At 54.3% G+C, this 21,588-nt stretch overlaps 1 protein-coding gene across 1 annotated transcript; it reads left to right on the top strand.

Annotated features, from left to right (window-relative positions):
* Positions 1–4,298: 4,298 nt before the first annotated feature.
* PDCD1 (programmed cell death 1) lies at positions 4,299–20,278 on the top strand. The gene is made up of 5 exons (XM_081051585.1): positions 4,299–4,428; positions 17,162–17,521; positions 17,866–18,027; positions 18,896–18,930; positions 19,231–20,278. Exons 1-5 carry the CDS (start codon positions 4,353–4,355, stop codon positions 19,459–19,461), a joined length of 864 nt encoding a protein of 287 aa, XP_080907711.1. The 5' UTR covers positions 4,299–4,352; the 3' UTR covers positions 19,462–20,278.
* Positions 20,279–21,588: the final 1,310 nt, after the last annotated feature.

The following is a 21,588-nucleotide window of genomic DNA, read 5'->3' as shown; positions in this document are numbered from 1 at the left end:
AAGACCTGGATTCCTGAGAACACCTGGCATTGCCATCCTACTTCCAGGTGGGTTACTTCCAGATTTCTTATTCAAGAGAGAAATAAACTTCTAGCTGCCACTGTTTCTGAAGGCACTGTTTTCTAGGGTTTTGGGAGTATCACCCAGCCAATCATAGCAAAGCTAACTGATACTCTGGGGCTATGCCTAAAGTCCAGGGTTTTGGTACACACATACACGTGCTTACACATGAATGCACATATAGGAACATACATGCCTACACATATGCAACATATATACACATTAAAGACACACACACATGTACACATTACACACAAACATACACATTTGGAAATTTAAACTATAAATTCACATTTAAACCACTAACAGCATTCTAGAAAGTTTGGAAAATAAAAGGGTAAGAGTTTCCTGTGACTCCCCGCCCTCCACCTCAGCAAACAAAAAATACAGCTAACTTTATTCTTGTGTATAGTAAATTGTGAAAATACGCCATTCAATTTGTTTAATTTGGCTCTTGAATTGGGCAGCTATATTAGGCACCCTTCTTTAAGTTCTGGGAAATGCTTTAAAAACAGGATAGAACAGCAAGTTTTTATTTGCAAACACTATTAACCATTTCCTGTTCCAACCTCAGAAGTAGCTGTGCCCCACAGATGGTGGTGGGTCACTGACATCACCACCAGCCTCCTCAGAAAGGTTTCGGGATGATCCTGCTGCTTCCTGGGTTTCTCCCCACTGATGGAAACTGCCTCAGGAGTGCGCGGGGGATCCCCTCTCACCCACTTTCCATCTGTGCTGGCGCATGTTCCACCGCCCGCTGCGTGCGTGTCACCTGGGGCGGTCACCTTGGAAACTCTAGAGCTCTTCTCCCCAACCAGAGGGGGCCCGTGTAGGGAGCTTTCACAGGCCCCAGGACCAGCTGGGTCTCAGGAAGTGGGGTGTAAACAGCCCCGGGGCCCCCTTTGCTCGTTTCTCTTCCTCCTTGGTCCAGCAGGAAGCAGGTGGGCAGCCGGGCTCACCAGACAGCAGGAGAGGGCACTAGTGGTGCAGGAGCTCACACGCCAGCACCGAGGCCAAGGTGGCCATGTGCTCCCAGGACCGAAGCCGACTCCGCACAGAGCCCACACACACTGTTCCTCGCAGCACAATCAGCGAAGCTTAACAGAGAGGGTCCAGGCAAGCCACTCGGCCCTTCTGGAGCTCTGCTTGGGGGTCAAAAGGGCCCACGGAGACACACTTACTCATGGGCCAAGTCCACGGGTGGGTCTCACTGTGTGAAAGCCCTACCCAACAGGCCACACACAGCTCATCCATTTCTATGCGTTGTGCAAACACAAAGGCACAGAGATGGAGGCACAGCAGGTGGCAGGAGGGAGGAGGGGCTGGTAACAGCGGGCACCTGCCCTTGCATGGCGAAACACTGTGCAGCAAACACGCACACAATCAGTGTGTGTGGTGGGGACAGTGGGGCCCTGAATATGACCTCCACGTGGCCTTACCCAGGTCAGCGTCCTGACTGGCTATGGATTGTGAATGTTGTCACTGAAGAAGCTAGACTGAGTGTGCAGGGCTGGCTTTTTATTACTCACACTCATGCGAACCTACAGTTACTGATAAAAACACAAAATGTCCTTCTTTAGTGCAGAGCGTGTGGAGCTGGTGTGCTGGGTGAGCTCAGACGTCCCCAGCCCAGAACCTCATTGTTAGAGAGGGTTAGAGTTGAGGGCAAGAGACGGGCGACCCTGGCTGTGACCCCAGTTGCAGCCTCTTGAACATGAAGTGCTGAAGCCAGGACACAGGGCAGGGAGGAGAGGACACAGGAAGGGGGCAGATGGAGCCCCCGATCTTCCCTCCTTCCTCCACCCAGGGAACCTGTCCTGCCCTAATGAAGAATGGTAAAGGATGGGGCAGTGTGTAGTGGGGACACTGTGGGGTGAGAACAGTGTGGGGTGGGGACAGTGTGGGGTGGGGACAGCGTGGGGTGGGGACGGCGTGGGGTGGGGACAGTGTGTGGGGTGAAGACAGTGTGTAGTGGCGACAGTGTGTGTGGTGGGGACAATGAGTGATGGGAACAGTGCGTGTTTGGGGACATAGTGTTCTGATAAACAGTGGGGAGCTCACCTTGGGCATGCTGCAACCCAAGAGGCCCTGGAACCCCAGCCCCCTCCCCGGGACCTAACCCAGTTATCCTGCAGGTCCTACTCACCCCAGGTGTGTGTGAGGCTCCTCAAGAGCCCGTTTCCCCCCTTCCTCCACAGTCTCTGTGCCCCTCATCTGCTCGCATCTACCCCCTGCCAACCCTGACCTCCCGAGGCCCAAGTGCCCCTTTCAGCCTCCTGAGTCTGGGCCCCCACTTAGCCCACTCCCGCAAGAGGCATCAGTGAGAAGGCAGGAGAGAGAGGAGGGCAGGGAAGGAAGGGGGATGAACAGGAAGGAGGACAGGAAAGGGTTAGGGGACCAGAAGGAGGGGGAGGGGAAGGACAGAGTGGAGACACAAGGCCCCCTCTGTGGCGTGGACACATGGCCAGCCTCCTACAGAGAGAATCACACGGTGGGGGGTGCTGGGGTGCTGAGGAGCCCACCCCCAGGGGTCAGAGCACATGACCCACCCTCCCCAACAGCCCCTTAGCCCAGATCCAACATGAAGGGACTGCTGTGCCCAGGACAGAGAGATGCTGGGCACCGAGCTGAAGTGCCAGGTTCTGTGCTGGCCAGACGCCTGCCCTGACCTCACCCCTCTCCCCAGCCCCAGGCTCCACCCCCAGACCACCTCCAGCGAGACAGCCCTCTGAGGGGAGGTCCCAAGGGTCTGTGTGCCACAGACACCTGTCCAAATGGGGGATCACGCTCTTCCTCCCAGACCAGGCGCCAAACGGGCGCCCAGCTTCCCTGCACCCACAGGGCCCACCTGGCCGGCAGCCCCCCCACAAGCCACCCACCCACCCAGGCGCCTCGGCTCGGGGAGTGGCCTTCTGTTCACAGACCAAAGCTCCACGCTTGCTCACTCCGCCAGCAGACATCGTCTTTGATGCTCTTTTTCCACCAGTTCAGGTCCCTTTAATGTTTTCCCTTCACAGCCAAACCCTGAGTGTCTCGCAGGGGCTGCAGCACCAGCTGTCGGGCGGTTTCTGTCTCGGTTCTTTTACACTGGTGAGTCCTGTACATCATCACTAATAGCAGCACTTTCAGTTCTCCTGTTTTCCATTCAATGTAATAAAATGCTTAGAGCGGAATGCAACAAAACAATCAGAGTAGCTCACAAACTTCCACACTATGCAGCCAGGCCAGGACCCCAGGAGGCCTCAGGACCACCCCCACCCAAAACTGACGAGCTCTGCACACAGGCTGAGCCCCCAGCACTGCAGGCTGTCAGGAGGCTGATGATGGTGGAAAAATCTGGAAACAGGGCACCCGGAGCCTGGCATGGGGCTTCCTGAAAGCCTGAAGCTGGGAGAGGGGTGCTCAACACCCGAAGTCCTTCTGGGGGACCAGAAGGCAAGACCACCCTGCAGATGAGGAGAGCCCAGTCCCCAGGGTAGGACAAGGAGAAAGGTCTCGGGTGGGCCTGGTGGAGATGCCCCAGACCAGGCCTTGGGACTCAACAGACCCTCAGCTGCCCACGACATGTGCCTTGCGTCCCAAGGGGAGGGCGGTGTCTCTCTTGGGGCAGGAAGGGGGGCGAGCCCTTGGCAGGATGTGTCCATGCTGCCCACTGCCCAGAAGAGTGGCACTTGCCTGCCCGCCCCTCCAGCAGTGGCAGAGTGGTGGATTGAAACACTGTGGCCACTAGGGCACCAGAGATGAAGCAGAACCCACCCTTCACTGCTGCCCCAGGGACCTGAGCCCAGAAAGGGGGACCCACTTCCCATGGACAGGAGGATGGCTGGGGAGGGGAGGAGAGAAGTTCCCTTCCCCCACCCGTCCTGTGAAAAGGGAAATAGGCAACAACAAATAAAGAGACCACAGTTTGCCCAAGATGGAGAGAACTTCATGGTGGGGCAGGGGCACCGGACCCTCCCCTGCATCTCCCTGTCTCTCTTGGTTCCCCGCCACCTGCCCCCGCTTCTCTCTCCGTGTCTGTGTGTCTCCGTCTATATTTCTGTGTTGCTACCTCTCCTTCACCCCTCTACCCGCATCCCCTCCCCCTACTCTGTCACTCTCCCCATCGCTCTCATTCTCGCCTCCCTCTCTCTCTGCCCACCCCCACTATCCTCCTATGTGTGGGAGGAAGAGGGGGCGGGGTTTGGGGCGTGTCCCTTCAATCTCACGGGGACAGTTTCCTTTCTGCGTGTACCTCCACTGGAGCAGAGGAAGAGAGGAGGTTAGGTTGACAGACTGCTGGCGCTCGGGGCATGGGGACCCCATGGGCTCCCTGGCCACTCATCTGGGTCGTGCTGCAGCTGGGCTGGAGGCCAGGGTGGCTCCTAGGTACGTGGCTCAAAGTTGGGTGCTGTGGGGAGTTGGGGCTGGGAACTCACCGTGGTCCCTGGGGCCTAACCCTGCTCCAGCAGGCAGCGTGCTGTGTGGTTTTGGGCTGGAGAAGAGCCTTTTCTGGGCTCATCTGGTGGTGAGTCCTTTGAGCAGGCATGAGTGTCCCAGCTCTTCCTCTGCTCAGTGGGATGGGCGGCCTGTCTGCAGGGTGACAGGAACACACTGGGCAGAGCCCAGCTGCCCCCACTTGTGTTTTCCTGGGATGGGACGAACCTCATAGGGCCTGACTGGTTCCTGAGGGACAGGCTAGACCGCCTGAAGACTTACTCCAATTACACCAAAGTGTAACCTTGTGAGTAAAGACTATTTACCCCCATCCCATCGGAGGTCTCTGGACGAGATTCCTGGGTGTACAGTGCTAGGCATGCCTGACAGCGTCCACAGCCGGCTCTGGTGAGGGACTCTGGCCCCAAACCCCCCATGCAGGCTGTCCTGTGGTCAAACCTGATGGTCAGGGAGGGGGCACCTCCTGGCTGCCCTCATCCCCAGTCTGTGACGCACTGATGGGAATCTGGACGGTGAGCTTCCATGCCTGGCCCAGGGCCTTCGCACTAGGCCTCGCTGGGATGGGAGGTGATGGCCCCTGGAAGGATCAAGATGAGGTGGGATGGCTTGACACCTCACCGGAGCCGCCTGTCCTGGAGTCCCAGTGCCCAAGCGCTCGCGGTCATCTCTGCCCCCTTGGAGCCTGTTCGGTGACCGTGGGGGCACCAGGCAGCCCAGCTCTTCCTCCTCAGCAGGAAGACCTCAGGGTTGGTGGAGGAAGCTGGGGTCAATAGTCCAAGGGCAGGTGGCAGAAAGGTGCCCAGTGGAGGGCCTTATGGGAGCCCAGCCATGGGAGCAGAAGGGGTGTGTGTCATCCTGGGAGGGGACCGAAGGCATAAAGGCCTCCTGTGACCTGCTCCCCACCAGGACCACTTACCAAAGCTGGGAAAGATGAGAAAAAGGTTCTGCAGGCCGACTCTCCAGTGTCAGATGCACTAGCTGGTGTGTCAGGCAAGGTTTTCAAACTCAGTGTGCCTCGGTTTCCCCACCTGTGACCTGGGCGCCAGCCCGTGTCAGCACGGAGCCCTTGGAGCTGCCCACGTCACGAGTGGGGTGATCCTCCTGCTCGTCCCCAGACTCGGGTACGCGGGGCTGCAGGCTACTTTTCATCCCATGACACAGCTCTTTTATTTCCTCATTTTTTATTTCAGTCATTCCCGTGGAAAGCCCCCTCTTCATGTGCGTGTTTTCTTTCATTGTATGAAATATCCCAAACCCAGTGGGTGGCCGCCCCTGTCCTAGGGGGTGAGGGCCAGCAGCAGTACAGATTAAGGCACTTGTTGCTGAGCTCTGTAATCTCTGACAGGTTCCTTACCTCTCTGAGCAACAGCTCTTTTGTCCCCTGCAAATTGGGGACAATATGCCTGCCCGACAGGGTCATTCTCATGAGTCAAGCAATTTATAAAAAGTGTCCAGCACAGCCCATGACACATTTTTTTCAAGTCAGATTGTTTCATTTATTTTTTTTAACTTACAACTTTGAAAATGTTGGCAACATACAGAAAAGTTACAAAAATACAGCAGTGACTACCCTTCCCCCAGAGCCGCCAGCTGACAACATTAGCTCACTTGCTCTGTGTCAGCGGCTGTAACAAAGACCACAGGCAGTTCATTGTCTCATTGTCTGGAGGCCGGAAGTCCAAGATCGAGGTGCTGGCCAGGGTGGTTTGTCCAGAGGCCAAGAGGGAGAGTGTGTTCCAGGCTTTTCCAGGCCACTCCAGCTTCCAGTGTTGGCCGTCAATCCTTGGTGTCTCTGCCTCCATCTTCATGTGGCCCTCTCTTGTGTGTCTGTCCAAATGTCCCTCTTCCTAGAAGGACACAGTCGTGTTGAATTAGGGACCCCCTCCAGGCCTCATCTGGAATAATTGTATGTGCAACGTCCCTGTGTCCACATAAGGCAAAGCCCTGAGGCGTGTCAGTCCATCTGTGCACTGTCCCAGCTTTGGGCCGAGCCTTGGGCGCTACTGCAGACGGACGCCCCTCCTGGGACAGTAGCTGCCACGCAGCCCCGAGTTCAGATGCCCCCGCGTCCTACCTCGGGCCTCGGGTGGGTTTATCTTCCCCGAGGGAGCCGAGTCAAGGACGGCCTGCATGTGTGGCTGTACTGTCTCTGCAGGCCGCCTCTCTCTGTCTCTGCCTCTGTCGGCCCTGGGGCTCTTTTTCTTTCCCAATCAAATCTCAATTTTATTTAGATATGGAAAGCCTTAGGATTAGGAATGTTTTATTGAGCTATAATTGACATAACATTCCATCAGCTTCCGGTGTAGGACGTAATGATTCAGTGGTGTCTGTATTGTGCAATGATGGCCACGCTGTGGTCTAGTTAACACCATCGGCTCACATAGTCACAGCATTTTGTTTCTCGTGATGCAAACTTTCAAGGTGCACTCTCCTAGCTACTTTCAAGTGTGCAGCACAACCATGCCTCGCGTGGGTTCCAGGCCCCCTGCCGTCCGGGGTGAAGTCCCACTGAGCAAATGGCGTTGTGTTTGTACAGAGGCCAGGGCACCTGTGCAGCACGTCATCTGCGTGGACTCAGCAAGTGCTTGGCATGTGGCTAACTCAACTGTATGTGACTCCATTTATATGCTGTTCACAAAATGGCCAAGATAGACACAGGAAATAGGTGACGGTGGGCAAGTGTTGACGGTGGGGGGTGGCTGTGCACAGGGGCAGCAGAAAGGGCCTTCAGGGGACACAGGACAGCTCTGTACTGTGACTGGGCTGGTGTTACATGGACCAAGCACTGGTCGAAACTCAGTCATACCCCTTTATGAGAGCATCTTACTCCATGTAAAGAAGACAAAAACATACCAAATGTGGGGGTATCCCTAAATGGAATACGAGCGCTCACTAATGTTACCAACGAACCTGAGAGCAACACCAGCACCCTGACGTGGGCGGGAGAGAAGATCTAGCCTGGGGGAAAGCATATTTTGATCAACTACTATTAAAGTGAAAGACTCAAGTTATTGTACAGATGTACCATCCTCCAGTTACATGTTACAATATACATGTTTCTCATGTATATTAAGATGGGACAACAAAGGAATACATTGTAAACTCTGAGAGCCAGGTGTCCAGCTGTCAGGGAGGGAAGAGAGCCCGTGCGACTGGGTTGGAGCTGTGACCCCACAGTTTCACACTTGCATACACAGTATAGATGGTTGTTAGCGTGTGTGTATATACACTTATCCGTACCGGTGAAGATGTAGAAAGCAATAGGAATGTGTGATGCATGGGGTTAATAGTATATATACTCTACAAACACACATCTGTATGTAAACATATTACCTGGTTTTTGTTGATTCAAATTCATGCACCTCCTTTGAGAGCGGTTGATGCCCCCTCCTCCACGAAGCTTCCCAGCTATCCCTTGGCAAAGTCCCGTCACCTCTTATAACACATGCCACGGGGTCTTGTACTTCTGTGTGTATCTTACGTGTCCTTCCAGATAGCAAGTTTAAAGGTCTTGTGTGGCTGTTACCTTTTGCAGCACCCTCTGTGGTGTCTCAGTCAGCACAGGTGCTCAGTGAACTTGCTGACGGTTCGTGGCAGAGACGTAGAGACACAAACCTGAGTGTCTGGGCATCTGCATGCCCGGGAGGCATGTAGCTCCCTTTCCAGTCTCCACAGGACCCCAGACATGCCCTGGGGGGTTCAGTCCTTTCCATTCTCTTCAGACCAGGCAATTCTGAGGCTGAAAAAGCCAACTTCCAATGATGTCTGGACATGGGTACCCAGCCCCACCTCCTCCTCTGACAAACGGCACCTACCTTCCAAACCCTCCCCGCCCCCCATTACCTCCAGCTCTTCAGGGTCATGTGCCAGCTCTTCCACCTCCATCCCAGTGACCTCTCCTTCCCATCACAGCCACGTCTGGGCCGTCGTCTCCTCCAGGAAACTTATGGGAGCTTCCCAGGGATGGTCCTGTCTCACACTCTCTAATTCATTTCAACTTCTTCTTCACAAGGCAGTTAGAATGACTTTTTAAATCTAAATGGCATCATATATCTATTTAAAACTTTGTAAATTCTGCAGTAGCTTCCCATTGCACTCAAGTCAAAGCCAGGCCTTTATGTTTTTCTTCCCCAAAATTCTCACATAGCCACCCTCCCGGCCAGCACTCGAGACCAGCCCCTCCCCCCAGAGCACAGTGGCGCCACGTGTCTGCGGCAACAGGTCACGTCTACCCTTTCCTTTAGTCGGTCATAAGGCCATCTAAAATGGAGTAAAATTCAGCGACTGAGAAAAACTGTAAAGAAATATGTTTTGTCTTTAGATTTAACAGACATAAAAGCAGTCTATAAAATTACTATAAACATTTCAAAGGCTTATTCTCACTCTCTGTGCAGATGTCATTAGAGTTCAAGAACAGATTCTGAGGGGGACGACCGGGGACATCCGAGTGGCCCTGTTACTGTGTGTGCTGATTGCACCTGCCCTCTGCTGAAATGTCGCTTCCTCAGAGACTGTGCCCCTGACCAGGCTACCTAACTATTTCCATCCTCTTGATCATATTTCTTATCACTGCAGCTAATTGACTTCATTCAAAACACCTATTAAACTCCCCCACACAGACATCCACACACACACAGAGATACACACTCACACACAGACACACTCACAATCATAGACATACACACAGACACATTCACACACTCCACACACTCACACAGACACACACACTCGCAGACACACATACGGACAGACACACATACTCCTGTCTGCTTACTTTAGTCCCTGCTTCTCCCTCACAGACTCCAGGTGGCAGGGACCGTGACCATTGTTTCTGCTAATGCATACCAATTGCAAAGCCAAAAATGTCAAATTCGGTTGAGAGTGGTGAATATCTCAGAGCCCTTAATATGCTCACATGAAGGGTGACACCCCAAAGGGGTCAAGTGCAGACTCTGCCACTTGACTCTGTAGACCTTTCTCCAGCTGCGTTCCTCAGAGTGCTTTGTGGAAACTGCTCCTTACGGAAGCTGCTGGAGGGGTCTGTATGTGCTAAAGCTAGTCTTGCCAAGTTAGAGTTGAACTTACACTGATGTTTAAACTTGACCTGCTATCGTTATTTTGTGGATGGAAAAAAAAGAGAATTAAAATTATGCCGAAGATTTGGTGGGATTGGGTGTGTGACACTCGCTGGCCTTTTTTTCCTTAGCTTCCTTCCTACGTTTTCTCATTCTGGGGCCAAAACACTGAGCATTAAATCTCCCAGATTTCACAGCCAGGTGACTTCTGGATTGGTTCTTCAAAAAAGAGGAACTGGCAAAAGATGGGAAAGCTGAAGGAAAAGGAAAATTTGATTTTGATTTTGAAAAGCTCTAGGTGTTTCTGACAACAGTGGTTGTTTTCGGCCTGCCAGCTTCAGCAGGAAACCAGCCACCACAAGCCAGCGGCAATGGCCTCTAGGGAGTGGGCAGCTGCAGCCGTGATGACAGTGGGCTTGGCAGTGTGGCTGCGAGCCCCCTGGGCCTGGCTGTTGCCCGCCACCCAGTGCTGCCCTGTGGCCAAGGCCCAGGTGGCTGCTGTGTCTTTCCCTTCCTCGTCAGACATTCCAACACTGCTGAGACCAACTCCTTGTGTAAAACTCCTGTGTGGAGCCCTATGGTGGCTTCTGTTCCCCGGGACTATGGTTGACATGGGGTCAGGGTGAGAGAAGGTGAACTCTGCCTTCCACACAGACTGCATTAGGGTAGAAAATACCATCTCAGGGAGGCAGTTTTCTCAGTGGTTAGAGCGCAGTGCTCATAACACCAAGGTCGCCGGTTCGATTCCCACATGGGCCAGAGAGCTGCACCCTCCACAACTAGATTGAAAACAACTTGACATGGAGCTAATGGGTCTTGGAAAAACAACTGTTCCCCAATATTCCCTGATAAAAAAAAAATAAAATGCCATCTGCTCAAGGTGGTGTCAGCATGTGTCAAGAACTAAATGACAAGAGCAACCCCAGAGCTAAAAGGGAGACACCACAGGGACCCAAAACCATGAGTGAAACCAGAGCCCAGAATCAAGCCGCTCAGGTATGGTGATTGTGCAAGTACCTCCCTGTGCCCAACTGTGGGCCCAACTGTCCTCGTATCCTCGCTCCCTGTGTCCACACAAGAGCTGTATGCAGGCCCGTAGCCCCACGAGCTCTGCCTCCAAATAAGCCGTCTCAGTCAATGCCACGTTCTGCCAGTGCAGCCGCAGCCTCCCCCCAACTGGACTGTCACCCAAAACCCAGGGTGAGTGGAGGACCTGGCTTTGCCACTCTTTGGCCACTGTTTCTTCATCCTTGTCCCATGAGGCACTGGGCTGGGGACCAAACTCACACCTTCACATTAAGATAAGTGTGTACTGTGAGGGCGGCAGTTAATTCTGTGGGAATGCCTCCAGGGGGGTCATAGACAGTCCCTTGTGCAAGGACCTGGGACCACAGAGGTAGGGCAGGGTCTACACTGTCACCAGTATGGCACTTGGAAGCCACATACGGCTTTTAAACTAAAAAGGGATGTGAAAATATTGTAAAACTTGAAATATATAAATATAGGAAATGGTTGTTGAGGGTTGGTGTTACTTGAAGAAGAAAATATTAAGCATTTCATACTATTTTTATATACCTGCTATCCCATCAGTGGGCTGCCAAAGACCTAATAAGCAAAAAAAGTCTCAGTAAATTGTCATAAGGATGACACAGCCAAGCCAACTGGAAGGTTGCTGTGAAGCAATAAGTATTCTGAAAAGCTAAAAATGCAGTTGCAAGAAAGACTTTAGTAACTCCTTGAATACTGTTGAATGAAACAATAGATTTAAGTTTCTGACTTGAAAGAATCTTGGAAATAATAATAGTTTGTGGATATAAAGAAGCTGGAAATGTGATTCAATGTTGCATAATGAGAAGCAAATTACAGAAATGTGTTCTAACCCACTTAATTCTTGCATATTCCATGATCGCTGACAAAATAGCAAAGGCCTAGGGTTCTTTGAATGCCATTCCACGGGAGACTAGATCGAATCTTCAAAGTAAAATGATAAAAATACCAGTAAAGTTGGCACTATTCTGAGTTCTACATAAACAAGGGGAATTCCCGCGTCACAGTGAGGGAATTCTAAACCCTCTGAAACAACCTGCAGCTAAATTGTGCCCGAAATATCTCGTTCACCTTTGATAAGTACTATTTGAGAAGATGGAGACAAATGGAACCGAAGACTAAGAAAAGCAGCTTTGTACTGAGCAAGCTGCTTTGTGAAAGACATTATAGGAACAGAATGTGTGTGATTTTGCAAAGAGATGGCTGAGAAGTGATGACAGCCTGTAAATATTTGGACGATACGAACACCCAGGCGGGGAGGAATTCTTCAGCATGTTAGCTAGAAGTATGATTACAGTTTATGGAATGAAATCAAGAACAAGATTTAAAGCATTTAAAACCACCTTTCTTGGGCCCGGGAGACCCGTGTTTGAAAACATAAGCAGTGTGACTTTTGGGACCTCTGAGGGTTCTCCTCTGTTGTTTTTATTCTTTCCATTTTTAAAAATATAATCAGTGTAATGAAGACAGAGGTATAACTCTCTTGTCAAGCACAAGTGCAATGAACAACTTGGTCTATTTTATTGAGGTACAACAGGCCCTTGTGGAAGAATCTGGGTGGCACACTGAACTGCTTGCAAACCCCACCGTCCTTTGGTGATCAATCGAGGGTTGGTCGTCCCACTGGGCCACTGATGGCCGAGAGCAGAACTTGTTGTTGCACTTGGGCTGAGCGTCACTGAGGGCGTTTCGTCAGTCTAGACTAACCGGAGTTCTGTACCCACTGAGGCGATGAGCAGTGCCTGTGTCGTGCCCCGAAAAGAATCGAGCTCTTATTTGCACTTCACGCATTACACACTACCTGGATTGTGTCCTTCCCGGGAAAGACCTAAACCTCAATCCCAACCACTTTTCCTGCGCCCAGGTTCAGTACCTCCTGCTGATTGCCTCACACTCGTTCGTCCCAGAATCAAAGTCACCTGACATGTGACTTCAGTGTGCTGCCCAGCACGACCAACCCTGTCTGAGCGCCTGCAGCTCACCTACCCTCCGCTGGCCAACTCCAGGTTTTTAGCAACCTGATTCCATTGTAACACCATCAGCACTGGATGCTGCAGAAGGACACGATTTACTGAGGGCCTGGTGTTCAGGATTTATGGGACACATGCTCAGGATAAAAGGGAGAAGCTCCACAAGGCTGCACCCTGGTCTGCAGGGACCTTGGGGCACAAACTTACCACTGAGTTGGTCCCCCCCTTGAAGCAAGAAGCTCTGGGGGCTACCTCCCTAGAGAGGCTGTGTGTGACCTCCTCACGTTAATGCTCTCATTCCTGGGACAGCTGGGAGTCATGACCAGCCCTGCCTGCCAAGAACAGCACCTGGCCACTTAGCGTCACACTGCTGTTCCTGACCAGCCACCCTGCATTGTCACTAAATCTCGAAAATCCTCCCTTGGTGCTTTGTCTCATGTTCTTTCCTTCACGTTGTCCCCCAGACACCACGTAGAGCAGTCTAAGCTCTTACTGATTCACACTTAACCCACCATCATATGTTCCCAACTGGTTCCCAAGATTTCCAGAGGCAAAGCGTCGGGTGGGGACTGGGGTGTCCTGGCAAGTGCACGCCCCCAAGAAAGGGGCAGCCACTACCCAGCTCCAGACGCGGGAGCGACGCTCAGTATGCCAGGTCTTCCAGAAATCCAAATTGTTATGTGAAGTCTATATTGTATAATATTAACTCATTCTAGACTGTTTTGGTTTTCTTAAGTTCCATGTGAAGTAAAAGGAAAAACACGTCTTCAGGTCAAATGTACCCACCACCAGCATTTTGCAAGTTCTGGCAAAAGCTTGTGAGAGGAGATGGCATCTACATAAATAACTAATGTTTCTTGGTCCCGCGGGGACTGGTCCCAGGGCTCCCACGGGCACCAAATGCAAGGCTGCCCAAGGCCACAGACAAAACGGCGGGGCACCTGCTGACAAGGTGGGCTGCAGCAGGGCACCCCCACCCTTTCTTTCGCGTGGGTTCAGCAGAGTGCCCGGCATGTGGCAAAGTCAAGCTTGAGGTTTGGGAATTTTCCGGGCACTTTGGTTTTTTTCAAACATTCGCTGTGAGGCTGGTGAAGTCCACTGCTGCGGGTGCTGGGGGCCGACTGTGCAGTGCTGTGGCCTTGTTGGCACACTGTGCTTACAGCCCAGCCCTGCCTCCTGTCATACCTGGCAGCTTGTGCCCTGGGACCCCTTCCTTCAGCTCCCCACCCCACCAGTGTTCTCTGTGTCCACACACTCGTTTTTTGGTTTTGTTTTAGATTCCACATATCAGTGAGAGCATGGGGTATTTGTATTTCTCAGGCTGACTTATCTCACTCAGCATGTCCACCCATGTTGTTGCCAATGGTAAGACTTCATTCTCTTTATGGCTGAGTAATATGCCATTGTGTAATGAACCACCTCCTCTTTATCCAGTCGTCTACTGATGGACATTTAGGTTGCTTCTGTATCTTGGCTATTGTACATAGTGCTGCCATGAAAACATGGGTGCAGATATCTTTCTGAATCAGTGTTTTGGATTTCTTCAGATAAATACCCAGAAATGGAATTACTGGATCATATTCTTAACATTTTGAGGACCCTCCACACTGTTTTCCATAGCGGCTGCACCAATCTGCAGTCCCACCAACAGTGCACAAGCGTTCCCTTTTCTCCACATCCTCACAGCACTTGTTTGTTGATTTATTGGTGATGGCTGCTTTGACAACTGTGAGGTGATTTTGCATTGTGTTTTTCATTTGTATTTCTCTGATGACTGGTGACATCGAGTGTCTTTTCGTATGTCTGTTGTCCATCTGTGTGTCCTCTTTGGAAAAATGTCCTTTCAGGGTCTCTGTACATTTTTTAATTGGATTGTTTGTTCTTCTGCTAGTGAGTTGTATGAGTAGTTTATATATTTTGGACATTAACCCCTTATCAGATACATGGTTTGCAAATATCATCTCCCACTCAACAGGCTGCCTTTTAGTTGTGTGGGTGGTCTCCTTTGCTATGAGACATTTTTCAGTTTGATGTCGTCCCACTTGTTTATCTTTGCTTTGCTGCCAGCTCTGACATTCTTGGAGGGTCCAGGACCGGAGTGCAAGTGCCCACAACCCAGGTGTGTCTGCTGTTTGTGGGAGATCACAGATGTGTTGGTCCTTCTTGGGGCATCCGTTGGAGACCCCACAATGGGGATGTTCCCTCTGGACCCACAGCAAAAGAAGTGAATTGTCCTTTTCCTTTGTGATGAATTAGAGACCAGTGGGGGCATGTGGACAGGGACCCAGGTAGCCCAAAGTTACACCTGGTAACGTCCAGATGCTATGAGAGACTTCACAAAGAGCCAACAAACAGACAAATGACTCAAATAGTCACAAATTAAGGAGAGGGGAGCAGATGAGAGACCAAACTGGAGGGAAGCAGGGCAACCTGGCCACACAAGGCGAAGACGGGGTCCCAGGACCCGTCAGCCAATGTGCACGCAGGGGTTTCCTGGGGGAAACCCACTGGAGAGGTCCCGAGGGGAGCTTCTTAGGTTGCTTTGGCCACAAGAGGGGTCTGCTTGGAGGTCTTGGCAGGCTGGACCCGGTTGGTGGCATGGATTTGGGGCATGGGTAGGAGTCCGACCTGGGGTCGTGCTATTCAGACTGGGAATCCCTAGGGGTGTTTGTGGGGGGTACGGGCAGGTGATGCTCAGAGCAGGGTGGCCCATGGAACAAACACTGTCCCTTCTGGTGCTGCAGTGTCATGGCACGACCTTGCCAAATCACTGTCCAGGTGGGACTGTCACTCACTGATGTTTCCTCAAGTAGACTGTGTTTCCTGAGTGAATGTTTGGGAAGACATGTGTTGGCACTGCCAGGGGCAGCCTGCTGTGGCTTGCTGGTGGCCTGTGGTTTCAGCACAGAAGCACAGATAAGAAAAGGGCTGATGGCCCCACTGGTGCTTGTGTCACCACCGGGAAATGGAGGGAGGGAGCAGACGCCCGGGCTCCACGGGGTCGTGGGTCTTGCTAAGAGCAAGGACCCACCTGCACCGGCCACTCCCATTCCAGGCCTGCCCTCCTCGCCAGGCTTCCTCAGACTCCCTGACACCCTGTGCTCCTCTGCAGGGATGGGTGGACTACTATTTGCCCTGCATGGAGCCGTCCCTTCACAGGGCCCGTGGACCCAAGCCTGGGGACCCCCCTGGCTCCGGCTCATGCTCATGTGTGGCTGGCGCTTGATAGGACTCAGAAGGACAGCACCTGCAGCTACACAGCTGGCCACGTGCCAGCCTTTTCCATCCATCAGTGGCCAGCAGAGGTGCCAGGGAGGGGAAATGGCGGGAGGTTCAGGCTGACTGGGCCCTGGTCTCTCCAAGCCAGTGTCCTCAGTGTCCTTGGGGTGGTGGTGGTCCTGTGTGTCCCTGAGCAGAAGTAGGGGGTGCTGGCAACCCCTCAGGCCCCACCTGGTCGCACCACCTCAAGGCACAACTGCTCTTCCTAAGTATTTGTGATTTTGCCCCATGCGAGGTGCTCAGTGAGGATGGGCAGAGGGCATTCTCCTGGTCACGTGCCCTGATGTGGCCCAGACTAAAAGGGCACTGGGTCCCGCACCATCCCTTTCTCCTGGGAGCCGCCAGCTCTGTGATCAGAGTAGGCTGGGCCTACAGAAGCAGCACTCTCAGCTCTGGTTGTACTGCCACCAGCCTTGGGTCACCCTGCCCTTGGAAGCAGCCAGACACGTAACTGAGGCAACGAAGCCTCCAGTCTGTGTCACAGTGTGGGAGGAACCACTCCCAGTAAACATTCCTTACTGACAGAGCTGAGGGCAACAATAAACGCACAGCGAGGAAGAAGAGAAGCGTGAACATGAGTGTGCGTGAGCTCGTGTTTCAGGAAGCAGGCCCTTTGTGGGAAGAGCCTTAAGCCCTCGCGCTGTGGGGACGTCCCCAGACAGAGTGTGGGCCGGAGCCCAAAACGGTCAGGGCCTCGTTTCTGTCCATATCAGGGATGATGGCCCAGCTGCTTCTAAACTCCAGCCCCCAGAATCTTGGCAGAGACTTCGAGGGCTCCACGCTCCCAAGTCAGCAGTGTCCACATGGGCATCTCAGCTCTGAGCTTGTCCTGAGATGGGGCAGAGGCTGGGCCCTGAGCCCAGGGCCCTGCCTCCCCTCCCCTCCACCAGCACAGGTCAGACAGGACTGGGCCAAGCAGCTGCTCAGGGACCCAGGATGCAGAGCTGGGGACACGGGGTAAGGGGTGGGGCGAAGGCTCTTACAGCCACCGCTTGGGGGGGCAGCGGGAGACCTGGGGTCAGAGCCAGAAGGCAGCCAGCCCCAGGTCTCAACACAATCAGAGGACAAGATCCCACCATGGTGTTACCTGGTGCGAGATGAGCGCCTTGTCCCTGGGGTGTGCGAGGAGAGGCTGCAAGGCTCCATGGCAGCAGCGCTCAGAGGGGCCTCCAGTGTGGGCTGGGTCTTCCAGAACCTTCCTAGTGCACGGGATGTGGGAAAGTGGGAAGAGGTCTTGCTGTGCTGTCCCCACGTCCCTTCCTCATAGTCTGCTGGTTCTCTGTCCACCCCCAGGTGCCCCTGAGAGGACCTGGGGCCCCTTGACCTTCAACCCACGCCATCTCACAGTGGCTGAGGGGGAGACAGCCACCTTCACCTGCAGCTTCTCAAACACGTCCACGAACTTTGTGCTGAACTGGTATCGCATGAGCCCCAGAAACCAGATGGACAAGCTGGCCGCCTTCCCTGAGGACAGCAGCCAGCCCGGCCGGGACCAGCGCTTCCGTGTCACACAGTTGCCCAACGGGCGAGACTTCAGAATGAGCGTCCTCACCGCCCGGCAAAATGACAGCGGCATCTACCTCTGTGGGGCCATCCACCTGTTCCCCGACACGAAGATCAATGAGAGCCCTCACGCCAACCTCACGGTGACAGGTGTCGGACTGGGACACCTCAGGGTAGGGGTGAGGCCAAGGACAGGGGTGAGACCCCAGGGGTGAGCAGGGACTCTCCAGTCTCCACTCCAGGGCTCTGTCCCACATCTGGGACCATGGTGACCAATAGCTGTGGGCCTCTGTGATTGGAAACACCCCAGACCCTCTTGTCCTGAGGGAGGGGGCAGGTGACAGGGACCTCTCAGGATGAGGTTGTGCAGGCCTGGGTGAGACTGGTTGGTGCAGGTCTAGGATCGAGGCCTTTTGAGACTTGGAGAGGACAGGGCAGGACGCTGAGTCCCCGTTCTTGTGTTCCTGTCCCTGAGTCTCTTTTTGCATTTCCAGAGAGAGTCCCAGAGCCACCAACTGAGGGCCCCAGCTCCCCAACCAGTCCCGCAGGCCAAATGCAGGGCCTGGTCATCGGTGTCACAGGTATTCTGGTGGGCGTGTTGCTGCTGCTGCTGCTGACCTGGGCCCTGGCCACCACCTTCCCGAGGGCCATGCGAGGTAATGTCCTAGCCAGCCTACTGCCATCCCTGTGGGGCAGAGCTCAAGGCACTGCCCACAGCCTCATCCACCAGCCCCTACCCCCACTGCCGCCCAGTGAGGATCCCCGCAGGGAGGGTGTGGACTGGCCCTCCAAGGATCTGGGGCCCCTCAGAGACACCAGCCACGTCCCTTCCCGCTTGTCTGCTCTCAGAAGGGGCCTGAAGGGTGGGGGGAGTGGGGAAGACAGTTGTCAAGATCACACAGGAAGGCAAGGAGAGCCATCATGGGGCTGAGCCACCTGTGCAAAGCCTGCCCCCAAACCTCAGCTTGCGTCTCAGGCTACAGGGCACTGTGAAAGTGTTTCCAGCACTGGTGGTACTTGTGGCCATAGCCACAGCCACCGCAGTGTGTTATGATGCCCCCACCCGACTCTGACTGCCTGTGGATACCCCCCCCCACCGCCTCACACACCCTGACCAGGTCCAGGCAGCTGGCCCTCACTCAGCCACTCTGATGATGGGTAGATGTCTCTGGGGCTGGAAGGAGGAGCCAGAGTCGATTCTCCTGGAGCTCTAGCCCAGAGGGGACCCAGCCCAGGGTTAGGTCAGCTCTCCACAGGCCCTGAGCTCCAGGTCATACTCTCTCTTCACAGGCACCTGTGGCCAGGTGCCCAGACAACTCATGTCCAGACAGGACCCTTTGGAGATGAGCAGGGGGTCAGGTTGTTACGTGGAAGGGGGCAGGCGGGGAGGGTGCTGGGCCACCAGGCTGCAAGGTTTGGGGCCCTTCCTCTGGCTGAGGCTTCCCCAAGTTCCACCCAGACCCCATGAGACCCCACCCCTGCTGGGCCTCTAGGGTTCCCTGAACTGTCTGTGTTTCTCTGCAGGAGTCTGTGCCTGTAGGAGCCAAGACAGGCCTCTGGTGAGTTTCCTTCCCTTTCTAGCAATGGTGCTGGGGGTTGGCCACGCAACTCTGCCCCAAGGGTGAGTGGCCTCGAGCAGCCATACCCGTCCCCAAACATTTGAGCATGGAGACCTGTCATGGAGCCTAGCCCTAGCCCCATAGTGCATGTGCTATTTGCACATGTGTGTGTCTATGGGTGAATATGTGCACCTTTGTATGTGCATGTGTGCGTCTGTGTGGGCGTGTGTGTATGTGTGCATGTGTGTGTGCCAGCCACTCGGAGAGCACTCACTCCTCTCTCCCTCTCCCCCTAAGAAGCAGGGCCCCTCCCCTGGGCCTGTGTTCTCCGTGTACTATGGGGAACTGGACTTCCAGTGGCGGGAGAAGACCCCGGAGCCTCCTGCCCCCGGTTTTCCTGAACAGACGGAGTATGCCACCATTGTCTTCCCAGGCAGCCCAGCCTCCCCCAGCCGCAGGGCCTCAGCTGACAGCCCACAGAGTTCCCAGCCTGTGAGGCCTGAGGACGGACACTGCTCTTGGCCCCTCTGACAGCTTCCTCACTGGCCGGTGGCCTTCAGACTCTCCACCCAGAGCCAGGGTCATGCCTTCCCTGGAGGAGCACACAGTTGGGAGAGCTGGGCAGCCACCAGGGCTGAGCCATGTCGGGATAACACCCTTGCGCTGAGCCAACCCTGCCTGGCTCTCCTCTCAATGCCCACAGGGACCTGAGCACAGGAGGGATCACTGTTCCATCTGGGCAAAGAGAGGAGACCGCCCTGGACTCGAGGCCCAGACGGAGCTGAGGCGACCAGAGTCTCCCTCCTGAACTGCTGCTCTGAGCTTCCTCCACACCCTCCCTGAGGGTGTCAGGGGGCTTTAGCATCCCTGGGGCCCCCACTGCCTCCGAGGGAAATGGGTGCTTGGACATGAGAGCAAGGGGTCCAGCTTGGAGACTCTGCCTTGGGGTGGCCAGTGAAGTACCCAGCATGAGGAAATGCAGCACACACCTCAAGAAGCACACGGGGGAGTGCGGGAGCCCCAGGCCTGAGTGGAGCCCCTGGCCGGTGGGCGGGGCAGTACTCCAGAGTAGCCTCGTCCTTGGCACATGTTCATGGTGCTATTTAAAGGGGCCTCGGGGGGCTCTGCCTGGGCTGCTGGGTGGGTGCAAGTGTCTTCTCGCTGGGCACCCTCAGCCAGGCCCACTGTTCCTCACCAGCCCCACACTGAAGGGACGCTGTCGGGGCAGAGCAGCCAGTAGGCACCGGGCTTGGGGACTCAGAAACACATGTCCCTCGTGGGCGCCACGTACACTTGAGAGCCCCTTTCCTTTCCTATTATATTATAATTAAATAATGATGGAAGCTCTAAGGAGGCCCGCAGTTGTCTCCTGCTCACTGTCATGGGGAGGTGGAAGGGAGGAGGCCCTGCTGGCCTGGCACATGGAGGTCTCCGCAGCCCTCGTCCTCACTGTCCCAGAAACACGAAGGCCCCAAGGCCCCTCATCTGTTCCTGCCACATTCACACCCTCAGCCTCTGACTTCAGGGGACCACCAGGGACCACCCCCAAAAGCCTCCCGGGCTTCACACCCCAGGACCCTAAGGCCCCTGCCATGCGGGGTCTCTGGTCCCGCTCCCTGCACAAGAACGCAGGACATGGTGAGGCCAAAAAGGAACACCCACGGAGCCATAGGTAGGGGAGTCACACCACTATATTCTCCCTGGCGGCTGGGTTGGAGGCAGGAAGCAGGAGCCGCAATCCGCTGTCCGCTTCTCTCCAATCAACCAACCAACCCCTCCGGCGTAGCCACAGCAGTTATATTAGTGGCTAACGGCTAATCGCTAACAGCTGACGGCCAACTAGCCACAGCTGATGGCTATCTACTACCTGAGCCAGCACCTTTCCATGTGAGGCCGAGAGCCTGGAAACTGCTCTCTGGGGCTCTATCCCCACACTCCACCCCTACAGGGTCTCACCTCACAATCTACATGACAAGCATCTTCTGCAAGGGGCCCTGTGTTGTATTATTCCATAGGTACCTATGGGTGGAAAGACACAGTAGTCTTAGGAACCAACAATGGCAAATCCCTTCCATCTGGGAGGATACATGCTAGCTTTTTGTCCTGGGGAAGGAGGGTCGCTGCCAATGGCATCTTTCCCGGTTTGTGGTACCAGACCTTTACGGCAGTGCTTGGGGGTCCCTTGCATAGTTTCAACATGTAACAGAACAGGGGAGTCCATAACAGGCCATAGTGAGAGCACATAGGTTCCCCACAAAATCATCCCCGTAGTGGCCACTCAGCCACCACCCCTGGCGTCACTTGCAAATCATGAGTCAAACCGGCCCCCCATGGGGCTATCAGGCCCAACCATCGACAGTGGGGGCTTTTGACCTGCCAGGGCCAAGTCCCTTGCTGCCGTTCCCCTGCTTTCAAGCATGTGGGTGCTGGCAGCAAAATGTTTGCATTTCTGCCGTGGCCTGGCTTTAACAGAGTCTCACTGGTGGTGACTTGTAATTGAATGGGAGCAGCCGTTCGATGTAGCAGAACTTCTACTGGTGCCGGTCCTACCTTCCGTGGTCTCTCATTCAGGACTCTCAGGACGTCCGTCCCATAGACGCGAGACCCAGTCACGCATCGTGGGAGGGTGTTTTGACACCTGGAGACCTTGCTTCAAAA

The sequence above is a fragment of the Rhinolophus hipposideros genome (genome assembly GCF_964194185.1).
Source record: "Rhinolophus hipposideros genome assembly, chromosome: 6".
Lineage (NCBI taxonomy): Eukaryota > Metazoa > Chordata > Mammalia > Chiroptera > Rhinolophidae > Rhinolophus > Rhinolophus hipposideros.
The sequence above is the reverse complement of the archived record's forward strand: the minus strand, read 5'-3'. Positions and strand labels throughout refer to the sequence as shown.

Bases quoted from the DNA above. Each gene is read 5' to 3' on its own strand.
- PDCD1 (XM_081051585.1), top strand. From the start codon at position 4,353: ATGGGGACCCCATGGGCTCCCTGGCCACTCATCTGGGTCGTGCTGCAG. The intron at 17,522-17,865 runs GTGTCGGACTGG...TTGCATTTCCAG, and splicing joins CGCCAACCTCACGGTGACAG to AGAGAGTCCCAGAGCCACCA. The intron at 18,931-19,230 runs GTGAGTTTCCTT...CCCCCTAAGAAG, and splicing joins GGAGCCAAGACAGGCCTCTG to CAGGGCCCCTCCCCTGGGCC.